The sequence below is a fragment of the Taudactylus pleione genome, unplaced genomic scaffold (genome assembly GCF_031769625.1).
Source record: "Taudactylus pleione unplaced genomic scaffold, aTauple2 ptg000021l, whole genome shotgun sequence".
In the NCBI taxonomy this organism is placed as follows: domain Eukaryota; kingdom Metazoa; phylum Chordata; class Amphibia; order Anura; family Myobatrachidae; genus Taudactylus; species Taudactylus pleione.
In genome coordinates, this window is record NW_028284423.1 from 5,154,260 (window position 1) to 5,181,134 (window position 26,875).

A 26,875-nucleotide genomic window follows, 5' to 3' on the forward strand; every position below is an offset into this window, starting at 1 on the left:
GTCAATGACGCTGCTGTTTTAAATATGCACACCCATAAAACGCCCGTTTTGACCTTTAAGCACGCCTGCGATCGGATCTCCACTCCCCGTTTTCAAGCACCTTCCCCTGTTACCACCCACATACGCCTCATTCTGTCACTCAAAATAGCAGGCATTCACTATTTTGCGAGCACACGATTTTCGGCCGCACTGAGTGGTTCGCGCATGCGTATTTCGATCCGTACGCATGCGCAGTTGGGCAAACATCGCTCGGAGAGAACGATCAGCCACTTGCGTACGGCTCTGAATCAGGGCCTATGTTCACTGGTGTCGCACCGTCACCTTATAGCTTTGCACAGACTTCTGTCCCAATGGAAACTTCTTGAGATTGCAAAGGTGGAGGATAGGCAAACAGTGGTTACACAACAGATCTAGGGGTTCAATTAATTAAATAGTGGCAATAGTATAGTCTTTGTTTTACAGTGATAGGAAATCAATAAAAGTTTTGTTCTGCTCCCCAGTGATACTTATTAATAGTGGTAAGAGGACTTTTACCACTTCCGTAGCCAGTCTTGGGGCATTCTGTGCATGCGCGAGCCGCAACAGTAGGATAGGTAACCAAGGCTTCCTGTATTAGTTAGAGCATCATTGTCCTTATTAAATAAGCTATTGACGGAGACCCCCAGCAATGTCTACCGGTCATAGCCAACGCCAATGGTAGCCATTAAAAAATATGAGAGAACCCTGTTTTCGCCAGATAGCGTACAAATATTTTTCAGAGTTAGAACCCTTATAGTTGTTGAAGATATTTCTAAAATAAGCTTTTTTTCCTTTTGAATATGTGCTGCTATCTTAGACTAGGTTGCCAGTAATCTTAAATGCTAAAAATTATTTCAAGTTCTTAGTTCAAAGAATTCCGTAACACTGCTTGGCATTCCCAAATCGGCAAACTCTTTAACAATGTCTTTTGGCAAAAGTATTATATAAACATCAGCATATATCACCTCACCTGTTTTAGGTAGAATATGTGGAGGATCCCCTGTAATGTAGTAATATTCAAGTAACAGAGAGAACCAGGAACACGATTAATACAATGCACAGAGGATTCAGTCCAGGACGGCTAAAAAGAGAATTAACCTTGTATAAAACCTGCCTCCCTCCTTTTCCCAGTGTCAGACCTGCCCTCGTTTAACATTATCATCCGTTTCCCTCAGCCAGTATGATTCCCTTTGCTGCTGATCCAACATGGGGAACATGTTATATAAAGAGCTTAAGAACATTCTATATAAGATAATAATAATAATGTAATATTGTTATTATTATTATTTAATAATAAAGGTCGACTGTAGGATAATGGGAGATGCTATATATTATGTGTAGTTCGGCATTCGGTTACTAATGTATAGCTAATATTGCTTTTTTGTTGTTCTTTCATGCATTGATGTCTTGTAACCTGTTGCGTGCTTGACTTGCTAAAACAGCACATAATAATTCGGTCCTGATTACAGCATGGATGGCTCGTCTTATACCTCCACAGACACTACACTGCTCTGCACTGGGGACTTGCCACCTCCAGCACCTACTACATTTGCTGTATGTAGGAGAGAATAGAGCGCAGTATATAGTAATAGTGTGTAGGACTCGGTATAACAAGTGATCAGCTCCTAGCACCAGACACATAGAGCAGCACCGGCTGACACACAGACTGTCGCCGCGTACCATGTGACTCCACTCCAGTCATGTGACCTGCGGCTGCAACGTCACGGCTGCTTTCTCTGCATGTGAGCTAGACACTAGCACCGCGCTCAATAGTCTGCTGCCTGCTGTCACTCTGCTGCTGCTGCACCGTGCCTGACTGTACGCCGGGACCAGCGCCGCGTACACAGCTCGCAGCAGCCCGGACCCGCAGCCAGGCATCAGCCGTTACTCGCGGGAGCGGGGGAGATGTGCCCGGCAGGACGGGCAGGGATGGACGCGCTGGGCTGACGGGGGGAATAGCAGAGACCGGAGGAAAAGTTTTCTAACTCTGCAGAAGCCGCCTTCCCTGGAGCGTAGTCGGGGCAGCGAGGAGCTGTGTGCGGGGATCCGCACCCGAAGCCCCGGGCTGCCCAGCCTGTCAGAGGGTGTGCCTGCTGGACACGTTGCTGGAGCTGTCATCTACTGGGGAGCAGTACTGGGGTCAGTGACCGGCGGGACTGTGCTCAGTGCTGGGGGGGGGGGAATCTTCCTCCGTTCTCCCAAGCCCCCCCCGGATCACTGTGCAGAGAACTCCGGCCGGAGGGAGGGAGCCGTCCCCAGCTGCCTGTCATGTTCTAGGGAAGGTGAGTGAGCTGCGGGCGTCGTGTGTGTGTGTATGGCTAGAGCTGCCTTCCGCCTGCTACTGCTGGGAATGCAATAGTGCAAAGTCCTTGCAGCCGCCGCCACCAGCCCAGACGCTGCACCCGTCACACAGCGGCCAGGTAGAAGCACAGCCACCCGCCCCCCTCCGTGGCTCTGCCCTAACTACACAAGTCACAACTCCCAGTGCTGTCAGTGTCATGTCTACCCCCTGCTGTACACACATGATCTGTCACCTGGCCGTCTCATGATGATGGTCTCTACGGAGGAGGTGGGGTGCAGCCACTAGTGTCATATGTGATTTGTGCGATAAATCAGACTCGGGTCAGACAGTAAATACCCCTGTAGGCTGCAATACATAATTCTGCTAGATAAGTGTTGTTGTTTTTCCTGTACTTTAATGGCAATTGCTTTGTAACAGCTGAGTCTTTCACTTGGAGCTGCTCATGTCTGCAAGATACATTAATGTCTATAAAATTCCTCGTCATTTGCCTTAATATAAATGTTATATATATATATATATATATACACACACACACAGTAATACTGTGATGTGTAAAATATGGTCGTATTTAAATGCCCCTTCGTTATTGCTTTATGGGTTATGTCTTGTCTTCCCTTTATGACTTTTGTCACGTTGCCCCTTATTTTATCGTGTCTGTTTTTTGTTTTCTCTTATGTCCTTTGCAGAATATTTTTGTTTGTTACAACGACTGGTTCCTGGATTTTAATTTGGTAGAGCAGTGGCAAGTCTGAGGTGTGTTCTTTTCCACAGCTCACCCATAGGTCTCTCACTCTGAAAATAAATACATTTATTGTAAAACCCATTGCAACTAAACCAGATGCAGAATATTCTGTGTGTAGTTTGGGAACAGTATAAGCTTTCAGTTTGAACTTATTTTTTTTTCTTTCTCACAGATCAGTCACCGCCTCTCTGTATTAATATAAATCCCTCTGACTCAGTCACTTTCATGGATACTGAGTACCATTGACATATTCAGTAAAATGTAACTTTCCATGACAGACATTCACTTTGCTCCTGTGATTGCAGCATTGTGACATTTAAGTGATAACATTAGTTTATACTGCATACCTGGGATACTCTGAGAGATACAAGGGTACTCCTACCTGTTATACAGTACAATCTATAATGAATAAGACATTATAAAATCAGATTACACTTCTTAGTGAGCATTTCTATAATTGGGGTGGGGGGGGGGAATCCTTGGATTAAATGTAAATACTTTTAACATGTGATTGGGATACACTTTGAAGAAAACGGGGATACTTGGGAAATCTTTATGTAAGGGATCATATCGTATAAAAAGTTGGAAGACCCTCAACCAGGAACTTACTCATTGCATAAAAAAATGGTTTAGGATTTTTAGATTTGTATCAGCCAGTCTAGTGTGTGTATGTATGTATGTGTGTATATATATATATATATATATATATAATAGTTTTTTAAAACTTATCTTTGGCTAGGTGGAAAGTTCCAGTTCTCTATATACGTGTATGTCATGCATTATTGCATACAAGTACACAGAGAGGGTTTGAACTTGATACATAATGCTGCCTTGCCAGGTAATGCTGAATAAACCACACAGGGTACCAGGCTGAATGCCAAATAGCTGCAGGCCTGTGTGGCTCACTGTGGTGCTGGTGGAGCTTATAGCACAATCTCCTGGAGACTGACAGTGTTTTCATTTAAATCATCTTTGCCCTTTGATATTCCTTGCTATACCTGCTAGGTTAGTAGTGTATTTCCAAATAACCTTCCAATAACCTGCTCTGCCGTTCATTGAAATAGCCCTGAATGATGCACCCGTTTGGAATGATTTCTCAGGGTGTGCTAAGGGTGGTAAAAAGTATTTCTGAATAAACGTTTAACTATCTAGTGAGGGAAGGTACTGAGGAGATGGCATGCATCCCTTTTCTGTAGTTATCAAATCTTATTAAAATGTAGTTGGTGTTTGTATATCAAAATGAGCCTGAATTATATATCAAGTAATGTAAAGACTAATGTGCAACACAAAAAAATAGTTATTTGTGTGGAACTCATTAATAAAATATAGTACAAATAAATAAGGATACAGTTTCTTCATGGATTGTGGCTATCACACATGTTCCTGCGTAAATTGTTGTCTGTGTGTGTTCAGCAAGTTTGTTCATGCACATGCAACATTATCAGCTTTTGAAATCAAAATGATATTAGATATGTACATTGTTACTAGGGTAGTATGTCCTTGTATGGCCTACTTAAATGGCTGCAGGGTAAAAGTGGTAATATGCCTAAGGTGTTCTCCTTCAGTATCTAAAGGGTTAGCTTTTGTGTCGCAGCAACTTAATATCAGTCATGCCACCCTCCTCATAACTGACAGGTCAACGGAGCCAGTGAGATGCCTGGGAGCACTGAAGGAGTGACAGGGAGAGAGGAGCAGGGCAGTGTCCAACCAGCACTTGCCATGTGACAGGCATCGTGTTTAACCACTTATATACTTGGTGATGTGGTCTGCACTTTTAATCAGTGAGGAAACAAGTGTTTGTCCTAAGAAACTAATTATTGCTGTCGAGTATGTGTGAATGGATGTTGTACTTTAATGGACAACGCTCTCTAACACAGTTTTGCTGCTAACGCTTCTGTGCATAACCAGTCTAAATGCCAGCTCTGGTGTTGACAAACTAGTGCTAATCTCTCTCCACTACTGTGCTTACTGCACCTGGAGGATATAGGAAATCGGAGGGGGAAGAGGGAGGAAAATTGCAAAGTAGGAATTATTGCAGCTAGGGAACAGGTGTAAATGTCAGATCTCATAAGTGAACCACTGGGTGATTTACTATCAGACTGTAATATTGAATCATTTTGTCTTCCATATGGCAGCTTTGAGTTCAGTATCAAGTACAAGCGATAATATGAATCTTTAATTTTTGTTTTCCACTTTTTATATGTAGTATTTAAAATGTAAGTGAGAGCTTGAGACACTATTTGTTGGGAGTTTTGGGGCAGGGAGCCACCTCCATTCAATTAAAATGTTTTCACCAGTAGCACTGCCTAATGGACGTCCGACTGAGCAATTCAATTTTGCTCCGTTTGGATGCGATAGCCGTCGGCACCGTCATGTGCGAAAAATCCGTGGTTTGGGTGCTCTAACCTGGACTTTAGACAGGTTTCTGCTTTACGTGATAAAGCATGGGCCCCAAAACACAATTGAATGTCGCCCCCTGATCTCCCGTCATTTTAGAAGTTAAATTAGGCGTGATAAAACAATTGAATTGTCTCCATTATTTCTTTGAAGTCCCTCAGCTAATGTAATTTAGGAAAGATACAGTATGTGTAAAGATTGTAGGTCACCTATTGGTGCATGGGATGCGGTTCCTTTTCTGGTGGGAAAAAACTGTAATGCATTCCAGGTGCAGAAAATAATAGAATTACATCCTAAATAGCTTATAGACTCTACCCTCACTGTCAACATTTAGAGCTGATTATAAAGATGCCCTGCAATTGTAGCAAAACATTTAACAAATGTACATTAAGATTCAGGTAACAAAGCGTTAATGCACTTCAGCTTCAAATGTATAGTGCTTATACATAACAAGCCCACCCTACCCATTATCTAGGAAAGGGGTGTGGTGCCAAGGCTGGTTCATTGGGTCACAAATTTAGTCTATTTTTATTATTTTCAGTGTTGTTAGAAAATCCTATTACTTGATAATGCATTGCTATTTTACTGTGATATAAATGCTGTCATTCTGTACATTAATTTGCATATTTGTATTCCTAAGTATGTACCTTTTGCACTTTCAATTTGTTTTGTTTTTTTGCTTAACAACCGGATGAAAAGCTAATGGAACATCGAATGTACTAACATATTTGGCATTGTCACATGTTTGTGTTGTAGGTATAATGTGTTGTGTTTTCTCCTGATTGCATAATGCTGCATGTGCCTTGTATTAATTTCCTTCATTCATTCAGTTGAAAGGTTCAGCTCAACACATGGGGAAATGCATGAAATTCATACACATACATGTGGATTTTTGTGCTAGTCAAAATGCATAAACAATGCTGTGAATAAATGCAAAGGACCTCATTTTGGGGGCTTATTTATCAAACCTAAATGTCCCAAATTTACTTCTGGATAAACTATCTTACAGTGTAAGGGGTAGGAAGACAATTTTGTTCCTTACAGGGAATATAGTGCAAGCATTTCATGCAGAACTCTGTCATGTTTTTTGCGCAAATCTATAGCTTTCTACACATTTTATATCTACTCCAGTGTAATGCACCACGGTTTTAGTAAGGCGCAAAAGTGCTTTTTGTAGCTGAATGTACTCGTAACACTAAATCGGGCATATAGTCTTTTACATCCAAAAGTGAATTTCAAAAATGTACAGTACCCTCATCAACATGTTTATGTCCAGGGAGAAATATTGGAGCAGTTTGAGGTATCATTTGCCTTACTGTAAGTGTAACAGTAGTGATAGCATATGGAAAATGAAAAGGATCTCTGAAATGTTAGTATATGAGGACCGTTGGTGTAATAGTTAGCATTACTGCCTCAGCACTGAGTTCTTGAGTTCGACTTCCACCAAGGCCCTAACTATTTGCAGTTTGTATGGTCTTCCCATGTTTGCTTATGTTACCTATGGGTACTATGGTTACCTCCCACAATACAAAAACATACTGATGGATTAACTGGATCCCAACTAAAAATTTAGATCTTCTGCAATACCATAGGCAATCTAAGTAATCCTGCACATGCAACAATCGTCTGACATCGGAGCAGTGGTTTGCAAACTACTCTGAATCAGGCCCACAGTTGTAAGTTCCATTGAGGCAGGGACTGAAGAGATAGCCAAATACTCTCTGTAAATACAGTGTGTGTGAGTGTGTGTATATATATATATATATATATATATATATATATATATATAATATACATACTCACACACGATTAGACCATGCCCCCTTTTCACCGGGGCGGCTCTTGATGGGCCTGTATATATACACTGCATATCTCTCTCTCATATATATATATATGAGAGAGAGATATGCAGTGTATATATACAGGCCCATCAAGAGCCGGCATGGTCTAATCGTGGGAGGCGTGGCCATGCCCCCGTAGGTAATAAACAAAACACAGTTTTGCAGTGCTGCTCCGTGCTGACGAGGGGGGCGCAGTGAGCCCCCTCAGCCCAGTGCATAACCAGTGGGGGGCACGATCAGCTTGATCGCTCTCCCCACAGGTATAGGAGATTGCTCGAGGCTGCTAAGAAGCAGTCTCCCAGTGCAGACCAGCACACAGCAGCGTGTGCTGGGCTGCTGTGATGTAAGGGGGGGGGGGGAGCGGTGCCGGCCCCGGCCCCCACGGGTCCCACCAGTAAGCCCGGGTGATTTGTACATGCCCCCCCCCCCTCTCAGCGCCCCTGTGTGTGTGTGTGTGTGTGTATATATAATACAGATAAATAGGTATCTATCTATCTATTAGACATACTTGGTGGTGGCCCTAGATGGAGTAAAAGGGCCCTTGACTCTTCAAACGTCAAACTCTACATGATTATTTTTGATAGTTCTTTCCTGGGAGGAGTGGCAGAATGATAGTATAATCACACAGCGTCAGTCCTAGTAAATCTACAATTACAAATTGTACTAGGCAGTGTTGCGGTATACAATCGAGAAGCTGGCTGCCTTAATACCGGCAGCCGGCTTCCCGACTGTCATATCCCGGCGAGGGATGAAATGCCGGACGTCTAGATGTAGATGCCTGACATTTCCCCGACGCCGGAAGACAGGCGCCCGGACTTAGGGTTAGGCACCCCCCAGGGAGGGTTAGGGTTAGGCTAGAGGGAGGGAGGATTAGGGTTAGGCACCCCCCTGGGGGACTTAAGGTTAGGCAGCGGGGAAGGGGGGGGGTTAGGCACTTAGAGGGGGGATTAGGGTTAGGCACTTGGGGGGGAGGTTAGGGTTAGGCACCCCTAAGGAGGGTTAGGGGGTTAGGTTAGTAGATACTTACCTTAGGACGATCGGGATATCCAGCGCTGCCGGGAACTCTGCATTTGTTGGCCAGGCGCTGCCGGGAATTGCACCATGCGGCCGGCGGTATTTCATACCGATTCCAGTGTTGCCCCTTCCTTTTGCATTGATGATTGAGTCTATAGCAGTAAATAAACACAACAACTGAGATATGGCAGGTATACAAGGTGATGTCTGCGAGTATAAATTGTTTTATGTAGATTATTATATTCTTCTCACGATTACAATGCCCTACATATCACTCTGTCGCATTGCAAAGAACTGCATTCATGTGGGGACAGAACCGAGATATGACCTTTTAAGCATGCTGCAAGGGGTTGCTCCAGCTGAAGTCTAATTATAATTTCCGCTGGCACAATGACAAACAAAAGTACCAGGGCATTTACCTGATCTGTTATGTCTCACTCTATGCAGCCAATTACCCTAAACTTTTAGAAACCTAGGAATCTTGGAAATACACCTTCCCTGATTTTATTTTTAGAAATTCAACCGTGATATCCTCTTTTGGCCATCAGCTTCTTTTATCATTATCTTTAGTGAATTCTTCTCTATAATTCAGCAGTGACAATAACTGTTCATTCCTTTCGAAGGTTGTGTTTGTGGAGCTAAATCACATATTTACTAACACATTTTTGTTTTTTTTTAAAGTATTAGTATATGTGTGATTTAGACCTAGAAACACAACATTGATGTTGATTGATTTTCATCGGTTTAGTAAATATACCCCTTAGAGTCCCTAGATTACTTAGATCAAACTAAAGGCTTAAACTCCACTTTCTAATAATTTACTGATAGCCTATTGTTGCCCATCTAAAGGTTAAAATAGGAAGAGGACATGGGTTGATTTTGAGAGCTGAACTTGAATCACAAGAATAATAACAAAAAGATGTGTTAAAATAAAAGAGAACTCTTACAAACTCCTCTATAAATGGTTAACAGGAAATTCCCCACTATAATTTATTCAACTGACCCATCCTCTACCTACTAATTGCTTAGGGAAAATAAGGCTCCAGGTGTACTCCTATATTTGGCAGCACTGACACATTGGGGCAGATGCTGAGAGCCAAAAAGAGAAAGTAACGTTGCACCTGGGTAAAACCATATTGCATTGCAGGAGGGGGAGATGTAAAATGTGCAGAGATTTAGATTTGTCCAAAAACGCAAATCTAAATTTCAGTGTATAAATAAAGCTGTTCAGCATATGTGGGCTACATGCAAAAGCAGCCAGTATTTCCTCTGCATGCAAAAATAATGTTTTGCTCCCAAATCAAAATCGGGTCCATTTTATCTAGTCTTCGTGTCAAGTCCACAATCTAATTCATTCAATGGCATATGTGGTTCCTCAAGTCTTTCTTATAAATGTATTTCTCAACAGAGCCAAATTAGCCATCTTGCACATCTGTGAAATGACAGAAGTGCTGATGGACTGGTGCAGCCCGAAAGCCTGGTCAAGCAGCTTAAAATTAAGAATGTGCCTAAATACACAATGTAACTTGTTGGAAATTTTCTGAATAAACAAAAGTGTCCACTGGCATTTAAATGGAAGAAAACATACTCATGCATCTGATTTATAATAGAGCCTGGTTTATTTGAGATACATTGCGCCTGTAACTAATGACTGACCTAATTATTTATCTGTACTTAAGAAGCTTGGTTATCCTACTGATACCTAACGGTGAACGTTTTCTTGGGAATTCTTTGTCCTGGTTCTAGATGTTTTAGCCTGGGTCTCCACACTCTCCTGAGTTTCCTTACCAGCATTGCCACCACTTCCCATACAGATTTACACTAAACATATCACATTCTACTGCAATGCTCAGTGTGGAAATGGAAATCTACTGATTTTTATATACTTTTACAAATTTATTTTAAATGTTTACTCACTGTCAGAAGTTATGATTGGAATTTTGATTTGCCACTAGGCTATGTACCCTTCTTTTTCTCCCTTTTTTCTCTTTTGTACCTTTTTCAACTTTAGTCAATTTTAGGCTAAAAACCTTTCTGTTTCAATTTAAAATTAAAATATTATCCTCCTTCACCATGCGAACTTCGAACAGCAAAATTCAGGTGCAGCTTTTGCCAACAAAATCTGTGTAGATATTGGTCCAGATATTAGTAGAGAAGGCCTCCGATAGCCTATGGTTTCCTACCATCGAGGTAAACCAGAGATGGAACCATTGATGGCGATCATTGATGTTTAACCCACCAATGACCATATTATTGTTAATCATTAGGTTGTGAATGACTGATGGTTTTTCCTTGGGTATTACAGTGTGTTCCCAGCAATTGATCTGTAGTACATGGCGAAACAGAAGTTTTTTGCTCATATGGAAAAGGAAGGATATTAAAATAAAAAATCTGTGAATATGCATGGGAAATTAATTTATATTAACACCTAGCACAAGGTACAGTTTATCATGCTTTACCTGGCCAAGTAGAAGTAACGCACACGGCTATATAAATTGCAATCAGTGCTTATAATATTAGTAAGACATTTAAGGTTGTCGCGTACATAATATATACCATATATTAATTGGCCTCATTAAGAGTAAAGATTACCATATAATAAATACTACAGTATAGATGGTTATAAATAAGGAGTCAAAACTGACCTTTACTCTGTGTAGATTGACTATTGACTTTATTAAATTTTCCAGGTATGGAAACCAAAGGATATCACAGCTTCCAAGAAGGAGATATGGAGAGGCGATGGAGTCAAGTGCCGCAATCCATAGAATTCCCAACTTCCAGGCCACAGACTTCTGATACGTCTTACATGGAAATTGTAGGTGCAAGCTGTGTACCCGGGGATTTTCCACAAAATGTAACAGAAACAGAGGGTAAAGAGAAACAAGATCTCCTCCCTTGTCTTCAGCAGGACAGTAATCAGTCTGGTGTTTTATCACAAGAGCTTAAGCCTGAATTGGAGTCAAAAGAACTCTCTGCGACTGTAGCAGAGTCTATGGGATTGTATATGGACTCTGTACGGGATGCTGATTTCACATATGAGCAGCAAAACCAGCCGGGAGTGATCCGTTCTGGAAATATATATCCAAATGTGGGACACCTGGTTAAATTTTACAAGCAGAACGCTTGTGGCACTTTTTCACTAGACTGCCAAAATCAATCTGTAAATTCTGTTCTAAAAACTGACATTTCCCTGAATGGTAAATTAAACAGTAATACTTTAAGGAGCCCCTCATCGTGCAATGAGAAAAGTTCGGCAACAAGTAGCCCTTCCACTATGGCACTTCCTGTTTGCAGTCCCCCTGGAATGGACTCTGTTTCCTCAACTACTTGTTCCTCTAGCTTTGGAAACTTAACAGTACATAGTCCAGTTAACCAAGGCACGTCTGTTTCATGCTCACCAAATATGGATAATAGGTGTCCTATTTCACAGAGTCCTGCACATGCCAGCACGGTGGAGTCCCCCTTGTCTAGCCCGTTAAGTAGTTTAAGATCACCTATTTCAAGCCCTCCAAGTCACTGCAGTATAAAATCCCCAGTATCAAGTCCTTTAAATATTGCAGCGAGGCCTAATGTGTCTAGTCCTGGGAATATAAATACAAGATGCTCTCTCTCCAGTCCTTCCAATGCCAATAACAGGTCCACTATTTCTAGTCCTGCTGCAAGTTCCATGGGGTCTTCTATCTGTAGTCCAGCAAACAACACCTTGGGATTTTCTTCTGCTATCCTGCCTACAGAGTGTAGAACTGATGCCAATATTAGTACTGAAACGAAAGACAAAGTTGCTCAGCCACTCTTATTTCCCAAAATGGAAACAATGGAGAGTGAAATCACTGAGAGTAGTACAAATAGCTTGGTAAAGTTTATTAAGCCAGACCCAGATGGGACTTTTATTGACTCCTGTTTTGGAGATTGCGGTAAGGTTGGTTCTGATACAACTTTTCCAGTCTCTGTAAAGCAAGAGCCAGGTGAAAACACTTGTTCTAATTCTTTCTTTAAAGGCACCCAATCAGGGAACCCGTTTCCATTTATGGATGGCTCATATTTTACCTTCATGGATGACAAAGATTATTATTCCCTGTCTGGAATTCTTGGACCACCTGTTTCGTCATTTGGTGGCAATTGTGAAGGTAATGGATTCTCTAATCAAGGCATCTCCATGGGAATTAAACAGGAAGTTGATGACAGCAGTTTTTACCCGGAGAGCACTATGCCTTCCTCTGCTATTGTAGGTGTTAACTCAGGTGGACAGTCATTTCATTATAGGATTGGAGCGCAAGGAACTATCTCACTGTCGCGCCCTGTCAATAGAGAGCAGCCTTTCCAACATTTGAGTTCGTTCCCTCAAGTTGGATCACTGATCGACAGTTGGAAAACACATTCTGAATTGTCTCAGAGCACATTGTCATCCAGGAGAAGTGATGGTTTTCCAGGCCCAGGATACATTCCAGAAAACGTGTCAAGGTGAGTAAGAAAGTAATCACGTTGTGTATACACCAGACAGTGGATGGCACAAGACTATAATTGCCACATAGTTAAACAAGTTAAGTAAATTTATGGGTGTGACATATGTTTTGAAATCTTGTAGCTATTATTTGTTGATTTTATTTTCTACTACATACCTTTTTAAATTTGAGGCTTTTTTTATTTATAAACTTTCAATTTTATGTGCATATTTCAGGTTGATTTTTAGAATTTGTATACTGGTATCAGTAATTAGGGTTTTTGCTTTGCATATCTCAAAGTATTTTTGTCATGAAATGTTCTAGTGACTATGACTACAAAATATCAAACAAGTTACTTTGTATACAGTCTTTTAATAATAAGCCTAAGTGTATATGTAAAAAGTCAGCATTTTGTTGCCATGTACATCAGACTTACTATAGGAAACACTAGAGCAGAACACTGTAAGGAACCTTGTGTTGCCAAAAAGTGTGCCACGGTATAATATGCTACATATTATGTATTACTGCATTGTTCTTATTAGACAAGTATATGCTAGTTGGTTGCCTTTTAATCATGCATACATGCTTCCATTGATTTTGATTATATGTTGTGCTGCTTCTGATCCACTCTTGTAGAATATGTTCTCCTGATGGTATCATTCATGCTGCAGCTACCAAAATTTACAAACATCCGCTAACATAAAAGTTGTAGGATTGCAATATTTTATACTTTGACTAATTCTATAACAGTACTTTCCTTAGCTTTACACACCATTGTTATGTGGCATTAAGATGGTTATGTGTGAATAGTAGACATTACAGATCCCAATCTGACCTGTTGACCAAGTAGTGGACCCTGGCACCAAAAATGATGTCCCATTTGTCAGTTTACAAGATGGCAAATGGGTAGTTAGACATTTTCAAGTATGTGGTGGTTGGCGTGCCTAGGATAGATACACAGGGCAGTTTCATGCTGGTGAGGAAAAAAGACACATTCGGTAGTCAGATATGCTACATGTACTGTCCCTAAAAATATTTCATACGTACCTGGATACTTATAAAATTGAATATTATTACATTGGGACCCTGGCTGGTGTCTTCCACTTATAAGTTGGATGTATGCTTGGAGTGAAACATGTACAATGCTAGTTCTATAGTGAGTAGTCTTCGTGGTTTATATGAAATATTGGCCAGTACGGTACACAATATGTTAGTATGCTATGCTGTGCCTGTATCCATCTGTTGGAAATTGCATGTACATCGCAAGTGCAAATGCGCCATTTAGTAAAGCATATTTTGCTAGGCTTCCTGAGCTTTCATATACACAAGATGCATCCATCTTGGCAAGGGCAGGTGTGACTTCACAGTGGTAATAGGAAATGCTAAAAATGCAGTGCACATTTCATAAACAATAGGCAGAGTGTGCTATTGATAACTAATAAAGACACATCACCATGTCAAAATAAGTTGGAACAAGAAGCGAATCTAAAACTATAGTTGTGTACATCAATACACACATCCATCACTTTCCACTTTAACAGATCTAATGGAAGTATGCTTTATTGCTGAGGACCATTTGCTAATATCGCTGTAATAATGCAAATGTATTGCAACAACAGCAATACCATAGTATTCGCATAAATAAGAGGGAACCAGTCAGAAGCGATCATGATGATCATCATCAGTTCACATTTTGCACCAGGGGTCGAGTGCCTGCAATTGATCCACCTCCTAACATGCACTTATTTAGTTGTTAGCATGGGGTGCATTTTGTATGAACACTGTACTTTGGCCTCCAGCTCCCGTCCTGACCCATTAACGCTACTGGTTATAAGCACAAAATGCATTTTAGTTGGCATGGCTATGGATTTAAAGTTATAAAATAGCATTTGCAGAACTTATTTAAAAAAAAATTACATTGATTTACTCAGTGTTGGCCTATAGTCCCTGCAGGAGTCCCAATCTCGGCTGCAGTTAGGCACTTGTGTATAGGGATAGCCCAGGAACCATCGTTGGTGGAGGTACGATGGTTGTCTGCCATGGATGACAGATATATGGGCAATGTAGCTAATATATTTTATCTTTTCCTTCTGGACCAATGATGGAGCATGATGCTTAGCCCTGGATGCTCCCTGCACCAGAGCAATCATGGCCATCAGTGGTTCCCTGCCATTGATATAAAGTGTCGGTGGGACCATTGATGGTGAACCATTCAATGGTCATCCTTAGTTATGTAATCCATCTCATTAGGCTGAGCACCAGAGAGGGCGTTAGAGGAGCATGTAATGAGCTTCTCTGACCCCTGTTGCAGCTTAGCCTCATGGGATTGCCTCTTATCTCTGTGGTGTAATAGATCTGTGGAGCATGCAGAGAGATTTACATTTGGGAGGAGCGTATCCTAGCTCAAATCTAAATCACAGTGTAAGGATAAAGCTGTCCTGAATTTGTGGGCTACATATAACACCAGCCAGGATTTACCCTGAATGCAAAATAATAAAGGTTTTCATACACCGTGCATTGCACCATGGTTTGTTCCAGGTGCTAAGTTACTCCTTTTTTTTTTTTTTTTTTTTACTTTATTGCTATCTCTGAACCAGCCCCGAAGTTTGGATTGCCACAGTGTTGATAATTTGGTGTGTGCTGTGTACATGCATTTTTACTTATAGAAACTTAACTTAAATGTTTAATATTTAACATAAAATGATATAGAAACCATATCTTAGCAAGTCTTGAGTAAACACACCACACATATCTAGTGCAATGGCAGCAGTACACGTAGATCACCTCATGTGACGTTCACTTTTTATGAAGCATTTATGACACGCAATGTGAAATTGGTGTCAGAGGTTAATGCTTTTTATATTTCTAATATAATTTAAAAAAAATTGAAAGACAATTTGAAACTAAATCAACAAATTCTTTATAAATGTATCACATTGATGAGCTATGTTATATTGTGTGCATGAGATTAGCCGTGTTAAACTTCTTCTCCTGTGCTAAGTGCCAGGCGTGCTACAGTTATGGCGCGTTCTGCACTCGCAGCCAGCCCCAAAGCCCTACTCTGTGCCGATTTCTGCTTGCACCTAAGTAGTGCAAGCAGAAGTCCGCAATAAGTGCAGCCTCGGTGTGTGAACAGTTGAATAGCGCCAGTGCAGTTTAGTACATACAAATGAATCCCTTCTTATGTCTCTAACAATTTCTCAAGTATAAACTATGACCATACTAACGTACATATCAGCAGCCTTGAACTAATATTTTTGGATTGAAAAAACATCAGTCATCCAGCTTATTACTAAAGGCCCCCATACATCAGCAATTGTGCAATTTGCAATCGAGTGTGTATAAAAATCTTTCCCTTTTTCAATCGATTGCAGATTGTGGCAATTCTGCGATTGATTGAAAAAGGGAAAGATTTTTATACACACTCGATTGCAAATTGCACAATTGCTGCAATCGCTGATGTATGGGGGCCTTTAGTTCTTAAACTTTTACCTGGTAAGTTGAATCATAGTGAAATTTGTGTTTGAATGACTTCAATACTTTCATATAGCTCTACCATACCACCTGAAGAAGGGGAACCACCAAAATGTGTTATCAATAAACCTATCCCCTGAGTCAGTGTTTCCAAAGACGCCCCAACAGTTCACATTTTAAGGATATCCATGCTTAAATTGTTAAATTAAACTGACTGGGATCTTTTTAAGTCCCCTGTGCTTCAGTATGGCTATCCTTAAAACCTGGACTGTTAAGCTGGCCACACATCTAAAGATTATCTGTCCAACCAGCCAACTAGTTGATTGGTTGGAATGAAAACTTGGTAATGTATGGGAGTAAATGATTAGCAATTTGCTCCTTAAATGCCATGAAAATCGTTCAGACAAGTTCGTTAAAGGGGCCTATCCATTTGCCGACTTTCTGCACGATGCAACAAAAACCAGGAGGTTTTGGTCGGAACGTGCAGAAAATCTGCAAATGGATAGCCGGCAAGGACCAGCGATGCGCGTGCACGCTGGGTCCTTGCCGACTCTGACTATCTATCGAACATGCCCGTCAACCTGACGACGGTCGTCAGGTTCGGCATGTTAATAGATGGGGCAGTTGGGCTCCTGCACTGAAGACGTTCAGACTTTCATGTCGTTAAATGGATATGGACGTTCAGACTTTCATGTCGTTAAGTGGATAGGCCCCTTTAAAAGTTTGATCTAAACAATTTGTTCAAACAACAGTTTTTGTAAATTTTCCGGCATTTGAGAGCAAATTGCTGATTGTCATTTGCTTTCAGACCTTACCAGATTTTCATTCCAACCAATCAACTAGTTGGCTGGTTCCACAGATAATCTTTAGATGTGTTTCCAGCTTTTGGGTGCGTTGAGGCTGAGTTTGGGAAACACTATCCTAGGGATGATCTACTAGCACAGCGGTGGCCAACCTGTGGCTCTTGAGCCACATGCGGCTCTTCCGTTGTTCTGATGCGGCTCCCCTGCAGACTCACCTGACTGACACTGACTGCCTGATAGGCGTGCAGCTGTTCAGAGGAGGCTCATCATTTGTGGAAGCAGTCTGCTCCGCTCTGGAGGTATGTATGGGCAATATGGTAATGTCACGCCATAAAAAGGAGGCGGAGCTCAACTTTTGACTGAACCTGCAGCCTCGAGGGGGACGCGTTCACAGACGCCAGAGCCTTCCTACGTTGCACAGACAGTCGCAACTTGGTAAGAGCTGTGGGCGGTTTTAATTTGTTTTGATTTTTTTTCATTTTATTAGTGAAATGTGAGGGGTTGGAGTGGTCATGAAGTGGTCATGAAGTGTGAGGGAAGGTGGCTGGAGTTGCCTGGGTGGGGGTGGGGGGTTGCTGGAGTGACACATGGATGAGCTGCTGTTGTGACACATGGATGAGCTGCTGTTGTGACACATGGATGAGCTGCTGTTGTGACACATGGATGAGCTGCTGTTGTGACACATGGATGAGCTGCTGGAGTGACACATGGATGAGCTGCTGGAGTGACACATGGATGAGCTGCTGGAGTGACACATGGATGAGCTGCTGGAGTGACACATGGATGAGCTGCTGGAGTGACACATGGGTGAGCTGCTGGAGTGACACATGGGTGAGCTGCTGTTGCGACACATGGATGAGCTGCTGTTGTGACACATAAGGGGCGGCTGGGCTAACACCAGGGGGGATTGGATTGTATTATGTGAATCTGTTTTGGTTTTTTTTTTTTCAATGTATTTTATGTGGATGTGGCTTTTCAGTGTATTATTTGTGTATGTAGCTTTTTCAGTGTATTTTATGTGGATCTATTTTTATAATGTTTTTTTTATATTGTTCTGGCTTTTTCTTTCTTAATAGTTACCTCCATGGTAATTGTGTGCATGTGCTTTTACATGCTCTTACAAATGCCATACCAGGGGCATGGCCTAGCTGGCCATGCCCCTTTTTGCATGTGCGCCTTTGGCGTGTGCATGATCTTAGCTCTTTGACATACCTACAGATATTTTTGGGCTGTTTGCCTCTGACTGGCCACCTCTGTACTAGCACTTTTCATGGACAACTATTTGAACCATCTGTTCCTTTACATACCCTGTTACACAGGTAGCACCTCTTTGCAATTTGCAGACTGTAGAATTTTGTAAGTGTGTTAAGATTGTTGCAATGCATTGAACACAGAGTTTTAATAGCTTTTTCATTTGTGTACATAAAATTCATATTTCCGGAAGTTTTTTCCCTATTATAGAGAGTATCTATAGTCTAGCATAGGTTCACAACCTGTGCCCCAACAGGTACCTCAAACTCGAGGGGTATTTTTAGTCACTTAAATGTATCTCTCAAAACATTGCCTATAAATACATAGCAAATGGCTTAGAGTAAATTTAATCAGATTAAGAGGATACTTGAATAAATGTAAATGACTTTGAGTAGTTAGTATAAACAAACACACTTTAAGGGATACTTGGCAAAAATGTATCGTGTCAAAAATTAGATGAAAAAAGCATGTAGAGTTCTTTAAATATTCCATAGGCAAAGACAAAATGTTCAGCCTCATTGGTAACATTTTTATTATAGGGCTGTGGACTAATTATTGTGCAACATATTAAAAATATACAGTAATATTTCTTGCATGACAAAACTATTTTGGCTTTTATAGCTAGTTTTCTAGTATATTACATTGGGTGTGGTATAAGAGACAGTAAGTAGATAGACCCCAGATGTTAGAGAGTCTAAAGGTCGACATGTAATAAGGTTGACAGTTACAAATGATCGACATGGTCAAAAGGTCGCCATGAAAATGGTCGACACATGATTTTTTTTTGTTGGTTTGTTTTTTAGCCGTAATCTTCACCCGAACTCTAACCCTCTCTCATGGTGTTTAAACCTAACCCTACAGTAAGTGCCTAAGCCTAAAAAAACAAAAAAAATATTGTCGATCATGTCAGTGTCTTGTTTCAAACATGTTTTAAGATGACAGTAGCCAGATTCATAACCAAAGGCAAAAATAGTAGCATATCATTGGGACATGATAAATGCGCAGCGCATTGTATTTATTATTGTGGATACTTTATTTTTTCCCTTGTCAATCGAGATTTGTCAAACGTTCACAAAAACAATCTCCCAAATTCTGTCTACAGAGGCGTCCTCATACACTATTGCTGCAGTTGCGCCATAAAAGCCCTTCACGCCAGATCCCGTGCGACTATGCTTGCGCCAAGCGTTTTTTTTCGGATGCGACAAACCACTTCATGAGACTGCACTGATTACTTTTGTATGTGACACTTGTATAATTGCATGTGGCTGAGTCTGAATCTGTATACGAAGTGCTACGTACGATACAACAGCTGCTGTTTTTTTCCAGCCCAATGCACAGAACTTGGTGTCTCACTCGCACTATCTATCATATCTATCTCTCTATCTCCTTGAATAATTGCAAGAAATCTGAAATCAGTTATGCAGTTTTAGTGTATTGAATCAGTAATTACGACTTTGCTGTTTATTTTGACTACAATTTGAAAACTATGTAGTTACAGATTTAAAGATTTAAATGAATATGACATGATTACCCAGATGTTGTGAGTTTGTTCTTGCAAATAATTTCAAATGAGTAGTATCCTGAGCTGTCAGATAGCAGATCAAGGTGTATGCCAGATCTTTGCTAGAAAGCTTTCTGATACTTTAAAATTAGAGTAAACAATGTTTTATCCAGCTATTACCCAATTCCGACCTGACATAATTAGCATATAATACATAAATAATATATTCTTACAGTTCAACAGAATATTTATGGGTGTGAGACTTTACAAAGAACAAAAACTTACATAGAATCTTCCATGTTGCTGTTTCTTGGGTCTCTTTCTCCCCAAATTGTTTCCACCATTCTTAAACGAACATGCCTTAGTATAATAGTTAGGTATATATATTGTCCTGAGGAAGGGGATTCGTTTCCCAAAATGTTGAAGAATACAACACCCGTTAGGGTTTTTTTTCACCATCTATTCAGCCACCTTTTGTACTTTCTGGTGGATATTGAGGGTGCAGGAAGGCACCAGAGCAAGCTACCTGGATTTACAGCAGAGTGCCGGGGCATTGCTGGATTTGTGTGTATGTGTGTGTATATATATATGTGTGTAACTAATGAATTCTTCAAGCGCCAGTGATTGTGATTTACTATGGAAAATTTCAAATAAATAGATAATTTTCCAGGGGGCACCAATAACACAAAAAATGGGTACCCCAAATATATATGTGTTTGGCATACAAGTTTAAAACACGAAACGGGCACTCCCCAAACTGGTATGGGGTGTCAGCTCAATCCAATAGAAACTACAGGGTGGTAAGCCCCTAAAAAATGTATAAAAAAAAAACAGAACTGAATCAGAGCGCCTAAAAAGTGCCTCAGAGTATAGAAATGTATACAAAGTGCAAGTGCTAGTTAAAATATACATACATATAAAGTGCTATAGAATCATGAATGTCTTATCTGATTTCTTGAGAGGGATATATCGATGTGGTACAGGCTTCCAACGCGTTTCGTCTCTTAGTGGACTTCTTCAAGGGGATAATGTGCCAAAGAGCCATTCAGGTATGGCTCTAAGGCACATTATCCCCTTGAAAAAGTCCATATATCCACATCGAGATATCCCTCTCAAGAAATCAGATAAGACTTTCATGATTCTATAGCACTTTATTGCGACTACTCTTATTCTCTTATCCATGCTTTTATTATTTTATTGTCTGATTTTGTTATATATTTTTAAAAATGTCTGTATACTATTTATGTTTGTACCCTACCTCAATGTATTATTAATAATTGACTATTTTATATGTTTACATATCCACTTGCATTATCCAGTCCTTTTAAATAGGTTACGTGGCACATATATATATGCATATATATTCTCTACATATATATATATTTGGTATATATGTATGTATATTTTAACTAGCACTTGCACTTTGTATACATTTCTATGCTCTGAGGCACTTTTTAGGCGCTCTGATCCAGTTGTGATATATATATATATATATATATATATATATATATATATAATATTTGGACACTGACAACATTTTCATAATTATGGTTCTGTACGCTGCCTCAGTGGATTTTAAATTAATCAATGGAGATGCAATTGAACTGCAAGCTTCCAGCTTTAATTCAAACACTCACCTGTATTTTCAGGGGCTCCAATGCAATTGGACATTTTAACATAATCTTGAATAAAATGTTTATTTTAATACTTTGTTGAGAAATTACAGCATGAAGTCTGGAACCCATGGACATCACCAAATGCTGGGTTTCCTCCTTTTGTTATGACTTTTTAGACCTTGACTGCAGCTGTCTTCAGTTGTTGTTTGTTCGTGGGTCTTTCTGCCTTTTAGTTTTGTCTTCAGCAAGTGAAGTGCATGCACGATCGCGTTGAGATCAGGTGATTGACTCTGCCATTGCAGAATTTTCCTTTTCTTTCCCTTCAAAATCTCCTGGGTTGTTTTCACAATGGGCTTTTTTGTGTTGCCGATTTGACTGTTGATTTGGCCACTCCTGTTTCTGCTATCGCTAATGGATTTATTTCATTTATTTTTTTGCAGCCTAAGGAATGGCCTGTTTAATTTGCCCTGAAAGATCCTTTGGCCGCATTGTGGGTTCACAGTAACAGAATGCAAATGCCACGCTTGGAGTCATCTCCAGACCTTTTGGCTGCTTAATTGATAGATATAATGAAGAAACAACCCTCACCTAAATAGTCCTCCATTAAACAGCTTTTCAGTAAATTGTCCAATTACTTTTGGTCCCTTGAAAAAAAAGGGGGGGGGGTGCTATTTAAGCAGCTGTAATTCCTAAACCCTTCCTCTAATTTGGATATGAATACCCTCAAATTAATACTTATAGGGCCAAATGCAATAGGTTGTCTATTTTGGTAAATTGCGAGTTTTGTGGTAAACTCGCACTTTTTCTCAACTCTCCAATGTAATAGGGTGTCAGTTCAATTGAACTTGCATTTTATCAGAGTTACTAAAAATGCGTAGAGGGCTCCCTGTATATTAAGAAACTTCACAGGGCATTGCTGATCCAGTCCTGGTTGTGAAAAAACAGGTGACAAAATGTAATCTCCATAACCAGCGCTGGACTCTTTCTAGGGGAGGGGTGTTATGCCACAGCCAGGGAAAACCTTTCACCGGTTTCCCCGGCCAAAGCATTATCCCTGACTGCTAGTCAGCCCAGGCCGGGGATCCCTGGGGAGGCGGGGCCCCCCCAATAAAGGGGTCCCCCTGTCCAGGGCACCCCAGTAAATCATTCTGCCTGCATCATAGAACTCATTTGTGTCTTATAACATCCAATTATACTTTAATCCATTTAATTTTTTGCAAATAATATCTTTGATATTATCTTTCTGGTACATCCTAACTGGCCCTAGCAGTATTTAGTGTCTCGTAAACCCCAAAGTTCTCAGAGCACAGTTTTAATGCACTTTATACAATATGGTCATGGAGCCTCCTAGGTGGCAGCTAATATTCTTATCATTTACTTGTAGAAGGTATATTATCCTCTAAATTATCTGCAGTTAGGGGTACATAACCTCCATCAACCAGCTTATTCAATTAGTGGCATTAAAAATGTAGCTGCTTTTCTTTTCTAAAGGTGGATTTAAACTGATATTAATTGTAGTTACATTTCTTTGTGTTGTTGCTTTTACAAAAAAATACTTTCCTTTAAGTAAATTTTCAATATACTGACACAAGGCATATTTTTATTTTAATGTTTGCATTCAGGTATTATTTTTTAAAGTGTTGTTCGTGCAAAGAAATTGTTTATAACAAGAGCTTTAAGAAATGTATTTTCTAGTCAGAGTATCAAAATAGAGGCTGTTTTTCCCCTCTGGTTATGTACAGGTTTCTATGACATTGCATAATATTTGCCTATCACTGTATGGTATCAGAAAAACCCTCCCAGTCCATACTCTTCCTCAGGCAACTTTTCTAAGAGTTTTACTTTTTAAAGCAATCATTTCACAGTGTGAGAAACTTCTGAGTAAATACGTTTAGCAACTGTTTTTGGAAAACTTCAACTAATTTCATCTCATATTCCATACCCAGTTTTCTGCCATCCGGGAAAGAGGTCTCAAATGTACAGTTTTGCACAAAAAGGACCAACTTTTATTTGTCTGTCAAGTCTATCTATTCATTCAATGCCCAACCCCTGGACCTAGAAACATGAAAATCAAGGGAGTATATTCCTTCCATGACGTAGGTAACTAAGAAGGGATTTTTCTAAATTCGACTCCTAAGGACGAGAAAAGGGCTAAAGTGTTTCCTCCTCCTGTGTAATGTTCTGCCTGACTGTCTCATTGTGTCTGTAGCACAGATTATATTCAAATAGTTATCCCAAGTGCTGCCAAACATCACTGGCAGGTGGTATGGCTCCCCTATTTAAATATTGAGGGAAGGAAATGTGTTACTACAGAGGTGAGAGAGGAAAATGTGTTACTACACAAGTGAGGGAAGGGAATGTCAAATGTGTTACTACACGGGGTGAAAGAAGGGAATGTGTCACTACAGAGGTAAGGGAAGGGAATGTGTTACTCCATAGGTGAGGGAGGGGAATAAATTACCACAGGTGTGAGTGAGATTGTGTGTGAGGGAGGGATTGTATTTTTACACTGGTTTGGAAGGGGAATATCGAATGTGTTACAGCACGTGCGAGGAAGGGAAAGGTGTTACTATAGAGGTGTGAGAGTGGAATGTATAAGTACATCGGCTCAGGGAAGGATAATGTCTTACTGTAGCAGTGATGAATTACTATAGAGTTGAAGGATCAATGTCTTATTGAAGTGGTGAGATGGAAAGTCTACCCTGGTGAAACCCTATATATAATTAGTATGTGTGTAATATAAATCTCTAATAATTACATATGTAATGTTCTTTTCTGATAATTATACCAGCAATTAATTTGTGTGACAAGTATTTTATCAATAGAAACTGTGTTCTATGAACAGGTAAGCCTAACTTAGGTGCGTACACACGTAACGATTTTTTGAACGAATTAACTATAACGACGTCGTAATCGTTGAAAAATCGTTCAGTTTCTGAGTTATAACAAAGAACGAAAATAGTTTGAGCGTGCTCCCGTTTGTAGTTCATTTCAGACTGTCCAACATAACGATTTTCATTAAGGGAAGGAACATTTTTTGTTCATCGTTGTAAAAATCGTTCAGTACACTTCAAAAAATCGTTCACTTTTCAAGGGAAAATCTGAAAGATAATCTGACAGATAATCAATTGTTGGTTGCAAAATAGTTGTGTGTATGCAGCTTAAGTTTAGGTTTAATTCTCTTCTAAGTACATGATTGGCTGAGTGACAAAGAACAGTTTTATGAATTGTGGCTGATTTAAGTTTCCAAAAAGTGTTGGAAAATGTCAGAGCTGCTTTTAAAAACAGTGCAACTGAAAACAGTGACATTTTTTGCGCCTCATCCGGTGTTGAATTTCAGTGATTTGCAAACTTCCTGATTCTGACAAAATTTTCATGATAATTTGCACCTCTCTTGAGAATCTGGCCCATTACAGTACATTGAATGTAAAGATGCCACTCAACAAGGGTAAACCAATGTCACATGTAGCAATAAATGAATAAACCTGCCCTCCTATTACTGCAGCCTGTTTTGGATGCCAAAATAAACCAAATTAGAAATACAAAACTTTGTAAGGTAATAGAAAACCTTATATACTGTAAGTTTTGCAAATTACCTACTGCTCAAAATTGTCCCATAACACCATCTGTGTAAAAGGCTTATTTTTTGTGTTCAAATTCTTCATCTATCTATCTTTTTATTTTTTATTTTTTTTACTTTTGGATCCATAATCTTTTTTGCTTAAAAAAACAAACACAATAAAAAGTTTTCCTCTATAAAAATAAATATATATAGTGACATATACAAATACACCCATTGTTATTAATATAATCTGTGAAAAAAAATCTAGTTGTGGAGAAAACGGTGGAATCTCTACAGATAGTTATAGTTCACTGATCACCAATAAGTCCCAATTTTTATGCGCTCACTCTCCAGTACTTGGCCATCTTCACAAGTTTACCACTTGCTGTAACGTGGTACTGCACATCTCCTACTAGAATTATGATTATTTTCTATCACATGTAAATTGGTGCTTAAACAAGAAGTTGACAAACAATATCTCACTTTACCAGCTTTTATGATAAATTAATTTTAAAAATGTAACTAACTAAATGTTAAAACTATATACAGGAGTGTCCTCTTACATCCTTACCGATCGCGCTACAAATGTGCGCACACATCGTGCCATGCGATTACTCGCGGTACGCAATGGCATGCACTGTGATCGCAACATGCATTCCTGTAGAGTTGCTGGAGCGAACGCAGTGCGGGTATCACTCGGGGGAACACACCTCGCGCCATGCCTGGCGCGATTTACCGTGTACACAGCAAAGATGCAAAAGGACATATCTGTATGCATATAGAGAGGAAATTGGCATGGCACAGACAGAGGATAAATGTCTCTACTCATGCTCGTCCTTCTGACTGGAAAATACTGGTTTGAATTGTGTTTTGCCTCTCACTTTGTCTTCTCCTGCAGATGGTAAAGTATCCCTTATGGAATTTGTGTGGTTCCTAAACCTTCAGCAGCTCATCAAATTCATTAAAATCATGATAGAGGCTGGATGAGGTATATTGACCACTTCGGGATTTATAATGATTACTTACAGTGCATCCGGAAAGTATTCACAGCGCTTCATTTTTTCCACATTTTGATACAGCCTTATTCCAAAATGGAATAAATATCATTTTTGGCCTCAATATTCTACACACAATACCCCATAATGACAACATGTAAAAAGTTTTTTTTTTTTAATTTTTGCAAATTTAATAAAAAAGAAACTAAGAAATCACATGTACATAAGTATTCACAGCCTTTGCTCAATACTTTGTTGATGCATCTTTGGCAGCAATTACAGCCTCAAGTCTTTTTGAATATGTTGCCACAAGCTTGGCACACCAATCTTTGGGCAGTTTAGCCCATTCCTCTTTGCAGCACCTCTCAGGCTCCATGCACAGCCATTTTCAGATCTCTCCAGAGATGTTCAATTGGATTCAAGTCTGGGCTCTGGCTGGGCCACTCAAGGACATTCACAGACTTGTCCTGAAGCCACTCCTTTGATATATTGGCTGTGTGCTTAGGGTCATTGTCCTGTTGAATAGATGAACCGTCGCCCCAGTCTGAGGTCAAGAGCAGGTTTTCATCCAGGATGTCTCTGTATATTGCTGCATTCATCTTTCCCTCTATCCTGACTAGTCTCCCAGTTCCTGTAGCTGAAAAACATCCCCACAGCATGATGCTGCCACCACCATGCTACACTGTAGGGATGGTATTAGCCTGGTGATGAGCGGTGACTGGTTTCCTCCAAACATAACGCCTGGCATTCACGCCAAAGAGTTCAATCTTTGTCTCATCAGACCAGAGAATTTTGTTTCTCATGGTCTGAGAGTCCTTCAGGTGCATTTTGGCAGACTCCAGGCAGGCTGTCATGTGCTTTTTACTAAGGAGTGGCTTCTGTCTGTCCACTCTACCATACAGGCCTGATTGGAG

The 26,875-nt window shown here is 40.2% G+C and overlaps 1 protein-coding gene across 2 annotated transcripts in view; it reads left to right on the forward strand.

Moving 5' to 3' along the window:
- The first annotated feature begins 1,733 nt into the window (after window positions 1-1,733).
- The window catches only part of NR3C2 (nuclear receptor subfamily 3 group C member 2), a 400,488-nt gene continuing 375,346 nt past the window's right edge, over window positions 1,734-26,875 (forward strand). For both annotated transcript variants that reach the window (XM_088448406.1, XM_088448416.1), the window contains exons 1-2: window positions 1,734-2,300; window positions 11,005-12,778. In XM_088448406.1, the coding sequence (XP_088304532.1) occupies window positions 11,007-12,778 (1,772 nt within the window). In that variant the 5' untranslated portion in view covers window positions 1,734-2,300; window positions 11,005-11,006. The remainder of the gene's footprint in view (window positions 2,301-11,004; window positions 12,779-26,875) is intronic.